Below are 18,153 nucleotides of genomic sequence, written 5' to 3' on the forward strand. Positions count from 1 at the left end.
AAAATAATTTGTTCTTAACTGACTTGCCTAGTTAAATAAAGGTAAAAAAAACATTTTAAAAACTCACTGCCTCTTTGCTTGACATCATGGGAAAATCAAAAGAAATCAGCCAAGACCTCATTAAAAAAATTGTAAACCTCCACAAGTCTGGTTCATCCTTGGGAGCAATTTCCAAACACCTGAAGGTACCATGTTCATCTGTACAAGCAATAGTACGCAAGTATAAACACCATGGCTTAAGGACAAAGCCCTGACCTCAATCCTATAGAAAATTTGTGGGCAGAACTGAAAAAGTGTGTGTGAGCAAGGAGGCCTTAAAAACATGATTCAGTTACACCAGCTCTGTCAGGAGGAATGGGACAAAATTCACCCAATTTATTGTGGGAAGCTTGTGGAAGGCTACCCGAAACGTATTTTCTTTTAAAGGCAATGCTACCAAATACTAATTGAGTGTATGTAAACTTCTGAGCGTATGTAAAAACTGAGTTTAAGTGTATTTGGCTAAGGTGTATGTAAACTTCCGACTTCCACTGTAGGTGCAGGAGCGCCACAATATTTTTGAGCTAATATTCTAGCTACAAGAGGAATAGGAGCTCAAGCAGTAGCTAGAACATTTGAGGGGCTGGTACTCGGCTGCAGTGAGCTCCTACCCAAGTCAAGCACTGGTTGTAGCTATTGATAAATTAAACGGTCGCTCATAAATTTAACAAGTGTTTCTCCAGATTGCTTACCCTCTACACACCAACAAAGACAACACCAGATGCTGGCCCAGGGTGGTTTCAGATGATGTGTCTCGCCATGCACACAAACTGAAGAATGAGGTGTTCGTCGTTGGAGGTCAAATCAAAGGCAGAACATTCCTGCCATTACCAGCAAACGCAGATGCTCTTGAAGATTCAGAATACACCTACCGGTATTAAACTGTCACCTCCCCTAAAGACTCAAATCGTATAATACATTGACTGTTGAAAATAAACAGTGCATTGTCTCCTTTCCCCCAATGCAGGCTCTCTTGCTCCATTGACAGTAAGTTGATGCATGCCTTTGAGACGGTGATAATCGACTGGACTCACCAGGTGACAGAGGTTCTTAGTAAAGACTCTGCCCAGCCGATCCTGGATGGACTGAACCCACTGCCCAGAGTGGAGTTTGATTTCTGGAGCAACAGACTCATGAACCTGGAGTGTATTTATGCACAGGTACCCTATTTTACAATATGAAAGATGATATTGTTGTTTGAAACGTGTGTCTTTGTGCGCTGTCAGTGCTAGGAGCTGTCCATGATCCTGATTGGGTTAGGCCAACAATAGGTGGTGTTGAATCGACAGCGAAAAGGGACCTGCATTAGCAGGTCAGGATTCAATCAGATCAAGCACTAATCTAGCCTGATGACTCACACTAAATTATTCCCCTGATCTGACATTCTCTACATACTTTAGTCTGAGACTGCCATCATTGAAGTTGTTTGTGGTGACGAGGGGCGTTTGTAGTGTCATAAGCGATTGTATTGTCTCTAACCGATCAGAGTATCAAAGCCAATGACACATTTTCAAACCGCCGCTTTACCCACGTGTGTTCTGGCTCTGGCCCAACCCATCGTTTTCTGTACTGATCAGACGGCCCCGAATGTGCTCGCATTCGGTGAAGGGTTGGGTAGGTACTCAGATCTAGACTCATTGCGGAGAAGAAACTAACGTCCGTGGGTGTGGTGTAGCATTTCGCTGGAGAAAGGAGTCTGGATAGCCAGTAATAACCAGTGTTAACCAGCGTTGGCTGACAGCTGCATAGCAGTAATGGTGCACAACTCCAGGATTCGTGGAGATGACTCCGACTCCTGTGGTTGGAGTAAAAGGAGTCAACTCTTGCTCGACTCCGACTCCTGTGGTCGTAGTTGAAGGAGTCGACTCTTGCTCGACTCCAACTCCTATGGTTGGAGTAAAAACAGATGCGCACACATGTACACATCACCTCATTATTGCAGAGTCCTACTAGGAAGACTACATCTGCGTTCTAGAGGACTGACATGAGCATGATGCCGCCCACTTGCTCATCAACTTAGCCTATAAAATGCCTATTTTGTTTGAATTTAGAAGGTGATGTCTAGGAACTAGAATAGTTCAGAGATATTTCTGCTGTGCGCAGGATCCCAGTGCAGACATTGCACTCTACGCTGATAAGCCTATTCTTTGCCATGTTATAGCCCTATTCAGACGGGTATTACTAGAGACGCTGGTTAAATGTTTACACTGTGTGTTCAATAAAGACATGAAAACGTATAATTGCTTGTGTGTTATTAGTTTAAGCACACTGTGTTTGTCTATTGTTGTGACTTAGATGAAGACCAGATACAATTTTATGACCAATTTATGCAGAAATCCAGGTAATTCCAAAGGGTTCACATACTTTTTCTTGCCACTGTAAATTGATGATGTGATCATAATCATTATTTTAGCGATCCATAGTAGACGGCCTTCCTAATAACAATGCCCACATCCTGCTGACTTGAGCTTCTGAAAACCTACAGGAAGGTAGCTCTCCAGGAACAGGGTTGGAGAACCCTGACCTAGGACATCAACATCCAGCCAGGGTTTTAGTGGGCGGCTGAACAGGGCGGGACTCTCGAAATTAGAAACAATTAAATTGGCTAGTTCAGCTGTCAAGAAATGGGCGGGTTGTAACTTGATCCTACTGCTACGATTGGATAGAGCAAGGCTGTATCTCCGCTCCCTTACACATCTTCCCATCGCTCATATACTTGCTTCTCATATCACTTGCTGCTGTTTACTGCTACTATGAGAACTAGCTCAATGGCGTAAAGCCACAAATGTGAATAATATTTAACAAGGAGAGCGACAGTAGGAAAAAAGATAAAACAATGATGCACGTTCTGTCTGAATGACTGAAATCTGCCCATAGTTTGAGAAGTGAGAACACACACACGCACACTGATCTACAGCGTTCTTGGTCCATAAACATGTAGGAAGATTCTTAGGTAGCTAACCCTATTGACAACCTTTATTTAGGCATTTTAAAACACTTTATTCTTTCCCTATTATGACAATCATCTAATCCGACTATCAATTGTCAATTTACAGATACGATTGCGGCTGGTCGATTTTGGTCACTGTGTCAATACTGCACCTTTCTGTTGGATAATGATCTAGCTTGCTGCTGCAGATTTTTCCAGCTAGACATTCTTCTGCATTGTGCAGGTGGTGAGTGGCAGCTGGCATAGCAACAATTTTGCTATGTAGAGGGACTATCGGCTAAGCCGATAGAGAAAGGCCGATAGACTAGAAAAGGCCAATATCAGCCGGGCTGATTATCAGTCGTTCTCTTGTCCTTGGACCTTAAGGAGTAATGGTAACTTTAGCCAGGAGCATACCATCCTGCATCCCACTGCTGACTTGCTTCTGAAGCTAAGCTGTTGGAGGGTCAGTAGGAGGCACTCTTTTCTCTGGTCTAAAAAAAAATATGCCATTTCCCTGTGTAGTGTGCTGTATTTTGGATGGGTTGTTGAACAGGTGTCCTGACTGTCTGTGGTTATTAAAGATCCCATGGCACTTATTGTAAGAGTAGGAATGTTAACCCTGGTGTCCTGGCTAAATTCACAATCTGGCTGTCATACCATCACAGTCATCTAACCATCCCAAGCTTACAATTGGCTCATTCATCTCCCCTGTAACTATTCCTCAGGTTGTTGCTGTAAATGAGAATGTATTCTCAGTCAATTTACCTGGTAAAATAAGGGTTAAATGAAAGAAAATACATTTGGCTTCTTAAGAGTACATTCTGGGCTAGGTATGAGCTGACATATTGATGAGTTGCTGCTCCCGTGTCTCACAAACGACTCCCTTCCTTATTATACCTACTGCGTTACAACTTCTAAACGGTGCTTGTAGAAATCGTAGGCTCTATCGATGTTAGCAATAATGACTCTCCAATGTCAAACCATTGATGTTAGGCTAATGCATGTTTTCATGTTAATTTGGATCGAGGATTTATGGCAATCAGTCTAATTTGAGCGTTTGAATTCGTAACGTAGCTGCATGAACTTCTAACACGGCTGCGTGGGCTTTATCGGATTAAAGTCTGTGTGGTTTAGTTGCATCCAATGGCAGTGTCCGTGATAAGGTAACGCAACAGGCCGCTTGTGGATTTGACAGTTCTAATGCAGTTCCGACACTGCCAAAACAACGCTATGTGGATGTAAATCTGATTGAATCTAACCCTAACTCGAGGTGCGCTGCAGGTATCAGGAGTGTGAATACCGATAGGTCAATTGGTCATGGTCCTTTCTTTTTTCTGAAGTTGATGGATCCAAAAGTGTGCAAGATGGCAGAAATTGTTGAAAAAGCATCAAGTACCTACTGGCCAGCACTGAAGAGTATCTACAGGGATGTCAATGAAGGTTAAACAATGTTTTCACTAACTCAGATTTCTCTCTTTGAACACAAATGGTCGTGGACCTGCATGCATTTTATGTTATGCCACCTTCCTCCACTGTAGGTCGGACGGAAGCACGGGATATTGTGCTTTATCTGAAGCCACTGCAGAAGATACTTGATGAGATTGAACAGTTGGAGTACTCACAGGTGAAAACAGCTTCATGTGTCCATCCTATTAATTCAGGTAATTATCTTTCAACCTTCACTTTACACCTTTTCCCTCTGTCCTATTTGCAGCTGCCAACCTACGTGGGAGCTGTGATGCACACAGTATGTCTAACCTGGGCTAACTCTGAGCACTACAGCCACCCTGCTAGGATCATTGTCATCCTCCAAGAAATCTGCAACCTCTTCATTGATATGGTAATTGTCAGTGATGTTTTTTCAAAGTGCATGTCTTTTCAATGTCTTTTTAATAACTCCAATCAGAATATACTTACCCCCTATCCCCATGACACTTCTCAGACCTAGCCCCTACTACAAAAACACATTTCACCTAGTAAAGAAACGGCTACATACATTCATATTTTGGAGACTGTCCTCCTGTGTGCTGCAGACAAGGAACTTCCTGGGTCCAGAGGAGGTGATGAAGGGCCTTGTGGGGGAGATCGACGAGATTCTGGGAAACATCAGGATGAGCATTGTCACCTTGGTGACCCTCAGAGAGACTTACAACCAGTGCAAAGTCGACATGGACAAATACTTCAAAGTCAGTATACATTCTTACACTCTCACCTATTTTACAACACTCAAGGCAACATTTCATCAAACCTTCAAGTGTTACAACTCTATGACTAGAGTCAACTACCTCGGTACATTTGTGTCTTCTAGAATGGAAACTCAAAGAACTGGGATTTCCCTTCACACCTGGTGTTTACCAGGTTGGATGCCTTCCTGCAGCGTCTACAGACCATAGAGGTATACACACACACACACACACACACACACACACACACACACACACACACACACACACACACACACACACACACACACACACACACACACACACACACACACACACACACACACACACACACACACACTCATACTCATACTCATACTCATGCTCATGCTCACTCACTCACTCACTCTGGGCTAACCTGTGTCTGGTAGGAGGTGTATGCGGTGTCAGTGGAGCTGCTAAAGCTGGAGAAGGTGGACATCCAGGGGGTCCGAGGCAGCGCCCTGGGAAACATGGTCTTCAGCATCTACGAGGAGTTCCTTGATCTCATAAAAATATTCGCAGAGTGCAAATACGACGCCATCGACACAGGCAACAAGGTAACCAACCTTGGCTCTGGACAGAAGTAGTGCGCTACTAGGGAATGAGGTGTAATGTCAGACGTAGAGCCAGCTGTGTTGTTCAGAGTAGTGCACTACTAGGGAATGAGGTGTAATGTCAGACGCAGAGCCAGCTGTGTTGTTCAGAGTAGTGCACTACTAGGGAATGAGGTGTAATGTCAGACGCAGAGCCAGCTGTGTTGTTCAGAGTAGTGCACTACTAGGGAATGAGGTGTAATGTCAGACGTAGAGCCAGCTGTGTTGTTCAGAGTAGTGCACTACTAGGGAATGAGGTGTAATGTCAGACGCAGAGCCAGCTGTGTTGTTCAGAGTAGTGCACTACTAGGGAATGAGGTGTAATGTCAGACACAGAGCCAGCTGTGTTGTTCAGAGTAGTGCACTACTAGGGAATGAGGTGTAATGTCAGACGCAGAGCCAACTGTGTTGTTCAGAGTAGTGCACTACTAGGGAATGAGGTGTAATGTCAGATGCAGAGCCAGCTGTGTTGTTCAGAGTTGCTCCTCTTTCCCTCTCCCTCAGAGCTTTGATGAGAACTTCAGGAAGTTCCAGTACCAGATCTTGGACTTTGAGAGACGGTTAGGCACCATCCTGTGCCAGGCTTTTGATGACTGTGCCTCCACAGAGTCTGCTGTCAAGGTCAGTCTAATGTAAGGTGTTCTGAAACCTAAAGTATGTACAGTAGTGAAAGTCACTCTTCAAAACCCCCTTCCATTTCCTCCTGCATGTAGATGTTGGACATGTTTGGCTTCATCCTGGAGCGCCCTCACATCCAGAACCAGATCTGGTCTAAGTACAAGGAGCTGGTGGAAATGTTCAGCTCAGAGCTGGACCACACCAAGCTGGTGTACGACGCCCAGATGGCAGCCGTGGAGACATGCAAAGGCTTCCCGCCCATTGCCAAAAACATGCCCCACGTTGCCGGGCAACTCAATTGGGCCCGGGAGGTACAAGACCGCATCCAGATCCCCATGAAGAACTTCAAGGCTATCCACCACCCGTACGTGCTGTAGTATGGTCCGCCACTCATACCCTAGTATACACTACTGTCAGTGTCCTGGTTAACTATGCACAAAGCATCTGAGACACCTTTTAACTTTTTTTCTATGACTACGCATGTTGAAATGAAATGCATTAAAACGGTCTTGCAGACAGTTGCTGTCAGTGTGTATTGGAGGCTAACAGTCCTGTGTGTTGTGTTGTATCCAGGTGTATGGACACGGATGAGGCCAGGCTGGTGTTCCAGAAGTATGAAGAGATGATGGGGCTGCTGCACCAGTACTGTGTGAGCGTGTACACAGAGTGGACATCCCGGGTCGACACTGACTGCCAGTTCAACCTGGAGCAGCCTCTGCTTCTACGCAACACCAAGAACAACGTCCTCAGTGTCAACTTCAACAAGCAGGTCTGGCTGGGAAACACCCTCTAAACACACACACACACACACACACACACTCTCTCTCTCTCTCTCGCTCTCTGTCTTGACACTTTCTATAGACTAAGCAGACTATGCTAGAGTTAGCCATATCTCTGTGTGTCTGGTCTGTGAGGTGTGAAAGGAGTAACATGTTTATCTCGCTGCAGCTGGTGGCCGTTCTGAGGGAGGTGAAGTATCTGACCATCCAGGGCCAGCAGGACGTGCCTCCCAGCGCTGCTGAAGTCTTTTCCCAGAGTGAGACCTTCAGAAAATACGTGGGCAACCTGGACCTCATCGTCTCCTGGTACAACCAGGTACAGGACAGGACACTGGAAGGGAGGGCATAGACAGATGGATGAATATATGTATGTTTGGTTAACATACAAGGAGTGGAGTTTTAATTCTAAAACTGCAACTGAAAGACACAAACTCAATGTAAAAACCTTCTGAGGTGGTATCTGTCATCCACAGATCCTAGCCACAGTCCTGCCAGTGGAGTTTCCGCTGCTTGAGGAGGAGCTGAAGGGCATCGATGAGAAACTGGCCCTGGCTGAGAGCACTCTGAGCTGGCACGGGGAAGGTACTGGACTGAAGGCTGATGATCACAACATTACTAGTCATATTCATAACAGATGGTCATAATGGTCACTTATGTGTGTGCCAGGTGTGTGGGAGTACATCCAGCAGATGAGAGACAACTTGCATAACTTTGAGAGCAGAATCAACCAGGCTAAGACCAACGTGGAGGCCATGCACATAATCATGGAGGTTAGGACTGTCTATCTGATACACCCCTGCTTTCCCCTCTGTACTGTACCACTGGAGGGGAGATGTGATGGTTGTATTGTGATGTGACTGACAGGAGTGGTCTGTGAGCCCCATGTTTGAGAGGAAGGACAATAAGGACTCTCTGCTGGACCTGGATGGAAGACAAGCAGCCCTTAACAAGAAGTACGCTGCCATCAAGGAGTCTGGCCAGAAACTCCACCAACTGACACAGGTAAAGAAACAACTACTACATACAGTATGTAACAAACAGTGAATAAGTACACTATGGGAGAGTGTTCAGTACACTGAGTGTACAAAACATTAAGAACACCTATTGAGTTGCACCCCCCCTTTTGCCCTCAGAACAGCCTCAGTTCATCAGGGCATGGACTCTACAAGGTGTTGAAAGTGTTCCACAGGGATGCTGGCCCATGTTGACTCCAATGCTTCCCACAGTTATGTCAAGTTGACTGGATGTCCTTTGGGTGGTGGACCATTCTTGATACACACAGGAGAGTGTATCAGCAGAGTTGCAGTTCTTGACACAAACCGGTGTGCCTGGCACCTACTACCACATCCCGTTCAAAGGCACTTAAATATTTTGTCTTGCACATTCACCCTCTGAATGGCACATATGCACAATCCATGTCTCAAGTTTCTTAAGGCTTAAAAATTGTTCTTTAAATTGTTTCCTTCCCTTCATCTACACTGATTGAAGTGGATTTAACAGGTGACATCAATAAGGAATCATAGTTCTCACTTGGTCAGTCTATGTCATGGAAAGAGCAGGTGTTCTTAATGTTTTGGAAAGTCAATGTTTGATAAGTGTGCCATGCTGAAGAGTCTGTGTATCTGGTGTCTGTAGGAGAATAAAAAGCTGTTTGGAGCAGATGAGAGCACTGACTCGTGGATGGCCTACGTCGACTACATTGATGACAAAGTCCTGGACGGGTTCTACAAAGTCGTCAATGTGTCTCTCAAGTTCCTTGCTAGTAACATGCTCGCCAAGGTATAATTCATCTCAGAGACAAACCCTCATAGATATCAGTCGTGTTAAATCCCTTTATGTGCTACTAACTGGCGTGTTGTGTTGACTTGCAGTCGAGTATAAACCCACTCTTTGAGGTGCGTTTTGAATTGGAGGATGGAGACACATCGTTCTACCCGTCTTTGGTCTATGGCATATCTGATGGCTTTTACGACCTGGTCGAGAGTCTCATCCATGATGTGTACCAAGCTGCTGAACTAGTTCCTCGGATATCAATGACCAACAAAACATGCTACGAAGTGAGTACAACCCTGTGTGTGTGTGTGTGTGAGATTGAATGTTACCTATGTGTGTGTCCCATTTTGAACCATCATACCCTGTGTAAACTATGGTGTGTGTCTTTGTATGTTTGTCCCATGTGTCCCTCAAGGTGGAGTTGGATGAGATGTCAGAGCTGTCAGACATGCGTGAGAATGTGTTGAACCAGGTGGTTGGGGCCATGAAAGAGGCCCAGGAGTATCGGGACGTGCTCTATAAATACGCCTACCTGTGGCAGGATGACAGGGACGACTTCATGGAGCAGTTCCTCCTCTACGGCAAAGTTCTTTCCCCGGAGGAGATTGAGGCGCACGGAGAGGACAGCGTGCCCAAAAACCCCCCCACACTGAAAGATTTCAAGGAAGAGGTACAGAAAGAAGTCCCTGGCTGCATCCCAAATGACTCCCTATTCCCGTAGGACTCCGGTCAAAAGTAATGCACTCTTTAGGGAATAGTGTGCCATTTAGGATGCACCCCCTAAAACACAGTAGGGACTCTTAGCAACTTATTTAGGACATAGGAGGTTGGTGGCACCTTAATTGGGGAGAACGGGCTCGTAGTAATGGCTGGAGTGGAATGACTGGAATGATATCAATACATCAAACACATGGTTTCCATGTGTATGATGACATTCTATTTACTCTGTTCTGGACATTATTATGAGCCGTCCTCCCCTCAGCAGCCTCCACTGATGTAGGAGTGTTAGGTTCTCCAGGGTTGGTCCCAATGAGTGCTGTGTGTGTTCCCCTACAGATCGATACGTATGAGAAACTGTACAAGGAGGTGAGCAACTTGGAGAACTCCCAGGTGCTGCAGCACTGGCTCCAGATTGACATCCGTCCCTTCAAACATGCCCTGCTCAACACCATCAAACGTTGGAGCCTCATGTTCAAACAGTTCCTCATAGACCGAGTCACCAACAGGTACAGACCAACAGTGACAGGACAATAGTACTGCTGGGTGTTGCGTTAAAGACCTTCAGAATGGAATTCATTGGTAGGATGAAGACTTTCTTCAACTTTTAATTGTCTGCTGCTGCTGTGTGGGTGTGTGTGTGAGCGCATCTTTGTCTGCGTGTGTTTGTGTGTGTGTGTGTGTGTGTGTGTGTGTGTGAGCGTGTGTGTGTGTGTGTGTGTGTGTGTGTGTGTGTGTGTGTGTGTGTGTGTGTGTGTGTGTGTGTGTGTGTGTGTGTGTGTGTGTGTGTGTGTGTGTGTGTGTGTGTGTGTGTTTGTGTTCCCCTAGCCTGAGGGACCTGGACGGCTTCATCAAGGAGGTGAAGGATGGGCTGACCAAGACAGTGGAGGAAGGGGATTACCAGGGCCTGGTGGGGGTCATGGGTCACCTGATGAGGATGAAAGACAGACAGGCAGCCACAGACACCATGTTCTCCCCTCTCAAGGAAACCATCCAGTTCCTCAAAGACTTTGGAGAGGAGCTGCCTGACGAGGTCCATGCTCAGCTACAGGTAGGCGACACACAGATCTGACTCCAGGTAAAAGTGGCACCTTACTACAGATCTAGGATCACTAGAGATATTGTTTTATAGCAGCTCTCTAAGCAAGGGCAGAACCTCTTTACTACATGGGTTTCCCTTGCTCAATAACAAAACAAGAAGCTAAGCTTTATTTAGCCTTTAAACATGAAACGATGTGTCTTGGTTTAGGATCTTCCAGAGCACTGGAATAACGTGAAAAAGACGTCCCTCCAAGTCAAACAGAACTTGGCTCCATTGCAAGCACATGAAGTCAACATCGTCCGAAGGAAATGCCAGCAATTTGAGGTAATTTTTAACACATTGATATACAGTGGGGAGAACAAGTATTTGATACACTGCCGATTTTGCAGGTTTTCCTACTTACAAAGCATGTAGAGGTCTGTAATTTTTATCATAGGTACACTTCAAAAATCCAGAAAATCACATTGTATGATTTTTAAGTAATTAATTTGCATTTTATTGCATGACATAAGTATTTGATACATCAGAAAAGCAGAACTTAATATTTGGTACAGAAACCTTTGTTTGCAATTACAGAGATCATACGTTTCCTGTAGTTCTTGACTAGGTTTGCACACACTGCAGCAGGGATTTTGGCCCACTCCTCCCTACAGATCTTCTCCAGATCCTTCAGGTTTCGGGGCTGTCGCTGGGCAATACGGACTTTCGGCCCCCTCCAATGATTTTCTATTGGGTTCAGGTCTGGAGACTGGCTAGGCCACTCCAGGACCTTGAGATGCTTCTTACGGAGCCACTCCTTAGTTGCCCTGGCTGTGTGTTTCGGGTCGTTGTCATGCTGGAAGACCCAGCCACGACCCATCTTCAATGCTCTTACTGAGGGAAGGAGGTTGTTGGTCAAGATCTCGCGATACATGGCCCCATCCATCCTCCCTTCAATACGGTGCAGTCGTCCTGTCCCCTTTGCAGAAAAGCATCCCCAAAGAATGATGTTTCCACCTCCATGCTTCACGGTTGGGATGGTGTTCTTGGGGTTGTACTCATCCTTCTATTCCTCCAAACACGGCGAGTGGAGTTTAGAGCAAAAAGCTCTATTTTTGTCTCATCAGACCACATGACCTTCTCCCATTCCTCCTCTGGATCATCCAGATGGTCATTGGCAAACTTCAGACGGGCCTGGACATGCGCTGGCTTGAGCAGGGGGACCTTGCGTGCGCTGCAGGATTTTAATCCATGACGGCGTAGTGTGTTACTAATGGTTTTCTTTGAGACTGTGGTCCCAGCTCTCTTCAGGTCATTGACCAGGTCCTGCCGTGTAGTTCTGGGCTGATCCCTCACCTTCCTCATGATCATTGATGCCCCACGAGGTGAAATCTTGCATGGAGCCCCAGACCGAGGGTGATTGACCGTCATCTTGAACTTCTTCCATTTTCTAATAATTGCGCCAACAGTTGTTTCCTTCTCACCAAGCTGCTTGCCTATTGTCCTGTAGCCCATCCCAGCCTTGTGCAGGTCTACAATTTTATCCCTGATGTCCTTACACAGCTCTCTGGTCTTGGCCATTGTGGAGAGGTTGGAATCTGTTTGATTGAGTGTGTGGACAGGTGTCTTTTATACAGGTAACGAGTTCAAACAGGTGCAGTTAATACAGGTAATGAGTGGAGAACAGGAGGGCTTCTTAAAGAAAAACTAACAGGTCTGTGAGAGCCGGAATTCTTACTGGTTGGTAGGTGATCAAATACTTATGTCATGCAATAAAATGCAAATTAATTATTTAAAAATCATACAATGTGATTTTCTGGATTTTTGTTTTAGATTCCGTCTCTCACAGTTGAAGTGTACCTATGATAAAAATTACAGACCTCTACATGCTTTGTAAGTAGGAAAACCTGCAAAATCGGCAGTGTATCAAATACTTGTTCTCCCCACTGTATGTAGCTACATCTATGTAACTCACATAGAGACGACGGACGAAGAGAGAGATACTCTATGGGCATGGTGTGAAGCTGTGAGTCCTTTGTGTCCACAGATCAAACAGTATGAGTTTAGAGAGAAGTTCAGACAGCAGCCCTTCTTCCAATTCTCTTTTGAAAACCCACACGGGGCTCTCGATGATGTGAGTAGTTCAAAATCTTTTGTGGATCTAATTTAAGCTCTGTGTTGAGTATAAACCCTAAACCTTCCAATCCGGTGGGTAACCACAGATTCAGATGGATATCATGGGCTTGGAGGAAGAGATGGAGGGCCTGTCAAACTCAGCCGGTCTGTTTGAGGTCAATGTTCCCGACTACAAACAGCTCAAAACCTGCCGCAAGGAGATCGTCCTGCTCAAAGAACTCTGGGACATGATCCTGCTGGTAAGACTCCACAGCTCACAGGCATACTGGTGTTTTGAAAAAAAGCATAAACATGATGGGGAGAAAAATCTGGATGCATGCAATAGTGTCATTCTGGTTAATAGATTTTTTTTTATTCATCTTTGGAGCATTCTCTACTCTGATCTTATGCTGACCTGTGTCAATGGTTCGAAAGTCAATGAGACTGATTCAATAGATTGACGGACAGTGAGTGACTGTGTGCTGGTTGTGGCTGCAGGTGAGCGGGAACATGGATGACTGGAAGACCACCCTGTGGAAGGACATCAACGTGGAGGAGATGGATATGGACACCAAGAAGTACGCCAAGGACATCAAGGGGCTGGACAAGGAGATGAGAGCCTGGGACGCCTTTACCGGATTGGACAGCATGGTGAAGAACATGATGACGTCATTGCGCGCCGTGGGAGAACTGCAGAACCCGGCCATCAGGGACCGCCACTGGCTGCAGCTCATGATGGCCACCAAGGTACAAGTCAGCTTCAGTCAAAGGCACCAATGGCCGTGTCCCAAATGGCACCCTATTCCCTTTATAGGACTATATAGGAAGTAGGATGCCATTAGGGATGCATCCAATGATATTGGAAAATGCTTCTCTCCATTTCCTTATTACATTCAGGACTGATGATGTGTCATAAAGAGCTGATACCTTATCATATAGCTAAGAGCTAGGTTATAAAGCTTTTACTGAACCTGTAATCCATGTCCACCCCCAGGTGAAGTTTGATATGTCTGAGAAGACCACCTTTGAGGACCTGCTGAAGCTCAACCTGCACCAGTTTGAGGACGAGGTGCGCAGCATCGTGGACAAGGCCGTCAAGGAGTCTGGCATGGAGAAGGTGAGGACACATATAGAAACTATAGTGGTTAGCCTAGTGATTATAGGTTAGTGATTATAGTGAACAGGCCTTTTAGTCTCCCTCCCCCTACTAACCCCTGCCCTGTGGTCTCCTTCCTTCCCCTCAGACTCTGGCCGAGCTGGACAGCACGTGGAGCTCCATGGTGTTTGAACACGAGCCTCATGGCCGGACAGGCACCATGCTGCTCAAACCCAACGAGGAGCTGGTGGAAACTCTGGAAGACAACCAGGTACACGACACACAACACACAACCACATCAAACAGGATTAGATAGGCAGTCACCACACTCATTTCATGCAGTGCCAGTAGTGCACTATAGAGTGTCATTTGAGATCTGTCCATTGAGTTCCATTCACTGGGACCTCCATAATTTGTGTCCCTGTGCAGATGTACTTCCTGATGACTATGGAGATGTATGACATCAGTGACTAACCCCTGTTCTTCTTTGGTGACCTCAGGTACAGCTGCAGACTCTGATGACCTCCAAGTACATCGCTCACTTTCTGGAGGAGGTGTCTGGCTGGCAGCATAGGCTGTCCACTGCAGACTCCGTCATCTCCATCTGGTTCACTGTGCAGCGCACCTGGACCCATCTGGAGAGCATCTTCATTGGCTCTGAGGACATCCGCTGCCAACTGCCCGAAGACTCCAAACGATTTGATGGCATCGACATGGACTTCAAGGAAATCATGGCTGAGGCAACGAAGGTTACCAACGTGGTGGAGTCCACCAATAAGAAAGGGCTTCTGGAGAAACTGGAGGGTTTGGAGACAGGGTAAAACAATGGCTTAGAACAGATATAGCTACATTATATAAGATTTCAATGTTGCCCTGGTTTGACCATGCCAATCGATGACTATAATGGTTATCTCCATGTGTGTTACCCCTCAGACTGGCTATGTGTGAGAAGGCTCTGGCTGAGTACCTGGAGACCAAGCGTCTGGCCTTCCCCAGGTTCTACTTCGTCTCCTCTGCTGACCTGCTGGACATCCTGTCCAATGGAAACGACCCTGTGGAGGTACACTTCCAGGCAGCCAGTACATCTACAGAACACAGCAACAGACCACATATTATCCCATATCTCCAGTGTGTGACTGTCTGTATTCCCATCTGCAGGTCAGCAAGCATCTGTCCAAGCTGTTTGACAGCCTGTCCAACCTCAAGTTCCAGCTGGATGAGAGTGGCAAGCCCATCAAGGTGGCCCTGGGAATGTGGAGTGAAGAGATTGAGTATGTCACCTTTGACAAGGACTGTGACTGCTCAGGACAGGTGTGGAAACAGTCATATACTACTGTATAACTAAGTGTGTAACTCTTACATTAGGGCTCTGTATACTACAGTCAATGCTATGCAATATATTTTAGATGTTCCTTCTGTGTTTGTGTGCAGGTGGAGATGTGGCTGAACCGTGTGCTGGAGAGGATGTGTGCCACTCTGAGAGTGGAGTTTGGAGAGGCTGTCCAGGCCTACGAGGAGAAACCCAGAGAACAGTGGCTGTTTGACTACCCAGCCCAGGTCTGTACTCTCACCTATCTCTTGGTTAAACATGATTTTAGAAATGTTCGCAAATTTATTTAAAATAAAATACAGAAATATCTAATTTACATAAGTATTCATGCCCCTGAGTCAATACTTTGTAGAAATACATTTGGCAGTGATTACAGCTGTGAGTTTTTCTGGGTAAGTTTCTAAGAGCTTTCCACACCTGGATTGTGCAACATTTGCCCATAATTATTTTCTAAATTCTTCAAGGTCTGTCAAATTGGTTGTTGATCATTGCTAGACAACCATTTCCAAGTCTTGCCATAGATTTTCAAGTAGATTTAAGTCAAAACTGTAACTCCGCCACTCAGGAACATTCACTGTCTTCTTGGTAAGCAACTCCAGTATAGATTTGCCCTTGTGATTTATGTTATTGTCCCGCTGAAAGGTGAATTCATCTCCCAGTGTCCAGTTGAAAGCAGACTGAACCAGGTTTTCCTCTAGGATTTTGCCTGTGCTTACCTCCTTTACATTGATTTTTTATCCTGAAAAACGACCCAGTCCTTAATGAGTAGAAGCATACCCATAACATGATGAAGCCACCACTATGCTTGAAAATATGGAGAGTGGCCTCTCTTAAAAATGGCGTTTGCCTCTCTTGCTGCGTTGCTTCCTCTTTCGAGTCCCGGGGATTAGGGCCCGGTCTGGAGTAAGCAGAACGTCCAGAGTTGCCAACACGTTGAAGTAGAATTTGTCATCCAAATCAAGTTTTGTGATCGCTGTTCTGATGTCCAGAAGCTGTTTTCGGTCATAGGAAATGATGGAGAAGACATGTACAACAAAAGTTAAGATCAGTGTAAAGGAACACACAAATTAGGAGCCCATGAAATGGCTGCTATCCACTGCAGCACCATCTTGATTTGTGTGCAGATAACTCACTGTCAGGATGGAAACACAAAAAATGTTGTTGCGAGTACATATCTCAACCTGTGTTGTGTTGTGTTCCAGATTGCCCTGGCCACCACTCAAATCTGGTGGACCACAGAGGTGGGCATAGCATTCGCCAGACTGGAGGAGGGCTATGAGAACGCCCTCAAGGACTACTTCAAGAAACAGGTGATCCAGCTGAACACTCTGATCACGCTGCTGATTGGAGAGCTGTCCAGAGGAGACCGTCAGAAGATCATGACCATCTGTACTATCGATGTCCACGCTCGAGACGTAGTCTCCAAACTCATCAGCACCAAGGTAAGCCTAACCCTCTCTCTGTCGGGAACCACTGAACTAACAAGCAAAACAAAACTGGTCTAGGATTAGAGTTATTTTTTAAATTATTAATTTCGATATCTCAAATGTGGGATTCTCCAGAATCTCAGAAGCTCGAAGAACCAATCACACACGTATGTCAGAGACAGACAGGTCAAGTAGTGAACAAGGTGAGCCCCTCCCCTCATCGTAAGGAGTCACTCGCCCGCCCTCTGGTCTTCTCACCTCTCTTCCTCACGAAGAGTACTACTCTAAGTGCTCCTTAGCACGACTTGATCTGTTTTCATGTTAAACTGTTCACAGGTGTGACATGAGGTTACAACACCGAGCACATGTTTTCAGCTTTCGTCTTCTGTGTTGGCTGACTTTGCCGAAAGGAAAGTTTTCACTTCAGGCAAGAATTTGCTTTTATTCTTTTTCTTACCATTGTCTCCTTTGGTAGCTAGCGTCACATGGCTTAGCTGCAAGGCTTAGCTAACCTGGCTAGCTCGCCACAAGGCTTAAAAGGGTCAAATTAATAGCTTTCTCTCTCATTAAGCTCAACCCACTACTGTGTCGCAGTGACTAGATCGACGTCCTAGCTTCACTGCTTATTGGTAGAGAGCCATGCTTTTGTTCGTCGCAAGACCAAGCAATGTTCGATGACCCCCAGTCATGCGTCCACTCCCCTCTCGCACCGTCCCAGGCAAGCAACTCCTTCCAGCTATCCCAGCTTGCGTGGCGGAAGCCAAATGTAATTGGGACAAACCCCAAACTAGATGAACTTCACAGGCTGGTGAAAGTGCATGATTATCGATGCTTGGCTGCCGTTTGACAAATACAAATAATCTCTCTCTTTTGTCCATAATAATCTCGTCATGTAGGCTATACGTGCGCTCTAGCCAACAACGAGCAGACTGTGTCTGCACGTGCCAATACCAGAGTGGGCACACTCACTATGTAACATTTATTGTGAGAAAACCATCAGTAGAGTTGAAAATGTGATGGAAACCCATTTAACTTGTATTTTTTATTCGGTACAAGAAAATGTAAAGGTATTTTTATGTGCACTACGTCATCACGCATAGCCTTTTATCTGCAACAAGTCAATTTGATGGAAACACATCTCTGGTGGGAAAATGTGCGTATTGTTTTTCTGTGGATTTTAGAATATTCTCATGAAAATCTGTCGCAAATTGGATGGAAACCTAGCTATAGACTGACCAGGTGAAAGCTATGATCCCTTATTGATGTAACTTGTTAAATTCACTTCAATCAATGTAGTAGAGGAGACAGGTTAAAGAATGATTTTTAAGCCTTGAGACAATTGAGACATGGATTGTGTATGTGTGCCATTCAGAGGGTGAATGGGCAAGACAAAAATATAACTGTACTAGACTAAACTGTACTGTATGGTACAGTATGGTACAGTATGGCACTGTATGGTACAGTACTGCACTCTACTCAGGGTTTGACATTAACTTTTTTAGCCACTTG

At 45.5% G+C, this 18,153-nt stretch overlaps 1 protein-coding gene across 1 annotated transcript in view; it reads left to right on the forward strand.

The window, feature by feature from the left end:
• LOC139580409 (dynein axonemal heavy chain 17-like) overlaps nucleotides 1-18,153 on the forward strand; it is a 96,774-nt gene that overhangs the window by 1,330 nt on the left and 77,291 nt on the right. The window contains exons 2-32 of the mRNA XM_071409056.1: nucleotides 723-913; nucleotides 1,007-1,199; nucleotides 4,312-4,411; nucleotides 4,510-4,595; nucleotides 4,686-4,811; nucleotides 5,005-5,157; nucleotides 5,280-5,366; nucleotides 5,565-5,732; nucleotides 6,273-6,389; nucleotides 6,482-6,750; nucleotides 6,960-7,155; nucleotides 7,335-7,481; nucleotides 7,639-7,747; nucleotides 7,832-7,935; nucleotides 8,030-8,167; nucleotides 8,801-8,944; nucleotides 9,037-9,222; nucleotides 9,354-9,608; nucleotides 9,995-10,164; nucleotides 10,484-10,706; nucleotides 10,905-11,021; nucleotides 12,724-12,810; nucleotides 12,899-13,051; nucleotides 13,290-13,538; nucleotides 13,786-13,908; nucleotides 14,036-14,158; nucleotides 14,388-14,704; nucleotides 14,821-14,947; nucleotides 15,046-15,198; nucleotides 15,319-15,444; nucleotides 16,420-16,659. Coding sequence (XP_071265157.1) covers nucleotides 723-913; nucleotides 1,007-1,199; nucleotides 4,312-4,411; nucleotides 4,510-4,595; nucleotides 4,686-4,811; nucleotides 5,005-5,157; nucleotides 5,280-5,366; nucleotides 5,565-5,732; nucleotides 6,273-6,389; nucleotides 6,482-6,750; nucleotides 6,960-7,155; nucleotides 7,335-7,481; nucleotides 7,639-7,747; nucleotides 7,832-7,935; nucleotides 8,030-8,167; nucleotides 8,801-8,944; nucleotides 9,037-9,222; nucleotides 9,354-9,608; nucleotides 9,995-10,164; nucleotides 10,484-10,706; nucleotides 10,905-11,021; nucleotides 12,724-12,810; nucleotides 12,899-13,051; nucleotides 13,290-13,538; nucleotides 13,786-13,908; nucleotides 14,036-14,158; nucleotides 14,388-14,704; nucleotides 14,821-14,947; nucleotides 15,046-15,198; nucleotides 15,319-15,444; nucleotides 16,420-16,659 — 4,977 coding nt within the window. The remainder of the gene's footprint in view (nucleotides 1-722; nucleotides 914-1,006; nucleotides 1,200-4,311; nucleotides 4,412-4,509; nucleotides 4,596-4,685; nucleotides 4,812-5,004; nucleotides 5,158-5,279; nucleotides 5,367-5,564; nucleotides 5,733-6,272; nucleotides 6,390-6,481; nucleotides 6,751-6,959; nucleotides 7,156-7,334; nucleotides 7,482-7,638; nucleotides 7,748-7,831; nucleotides 7,936-8,029; nucleotides 8,168-8,800; nucleotides 8,945-9,036; nucleotides 9,223-9,353; nucleotides 9,609-9,994; nucleotides 10,165-10,483; nucleotides 10,707-10,904; nucleotides 11,022-12,723; nucleotides 12,811-12,898; nucleotides 13,052-13,289; nucleotides 13,539-13,785; nucleotides 13,909-14,035; nucleotides 14,159-14,387; nucleotides 14,705-14,820; nucleotides 14,948-15,045; nucleotides 15,199-15,318; nucleotides 15,445-16,419; nucleotides 16,660-18,153) is intronic.

The sequence above is a fragment of the Salvelinus alpinus genome, chromosome 7 (assembly GCF_045679555.1).
Source record: "Salvelinus alpinus chromosome 7, SLU_Salpinus.1, whole genome shotgun sequence".
NCBI classification, from domain to species: domain Eukaryota; kingdom Metazoa; phylum Chordata; class Actinopteri; order Salmoniformes; family Salmonidae; genus Salvelinus; species Salvelinus alpinus.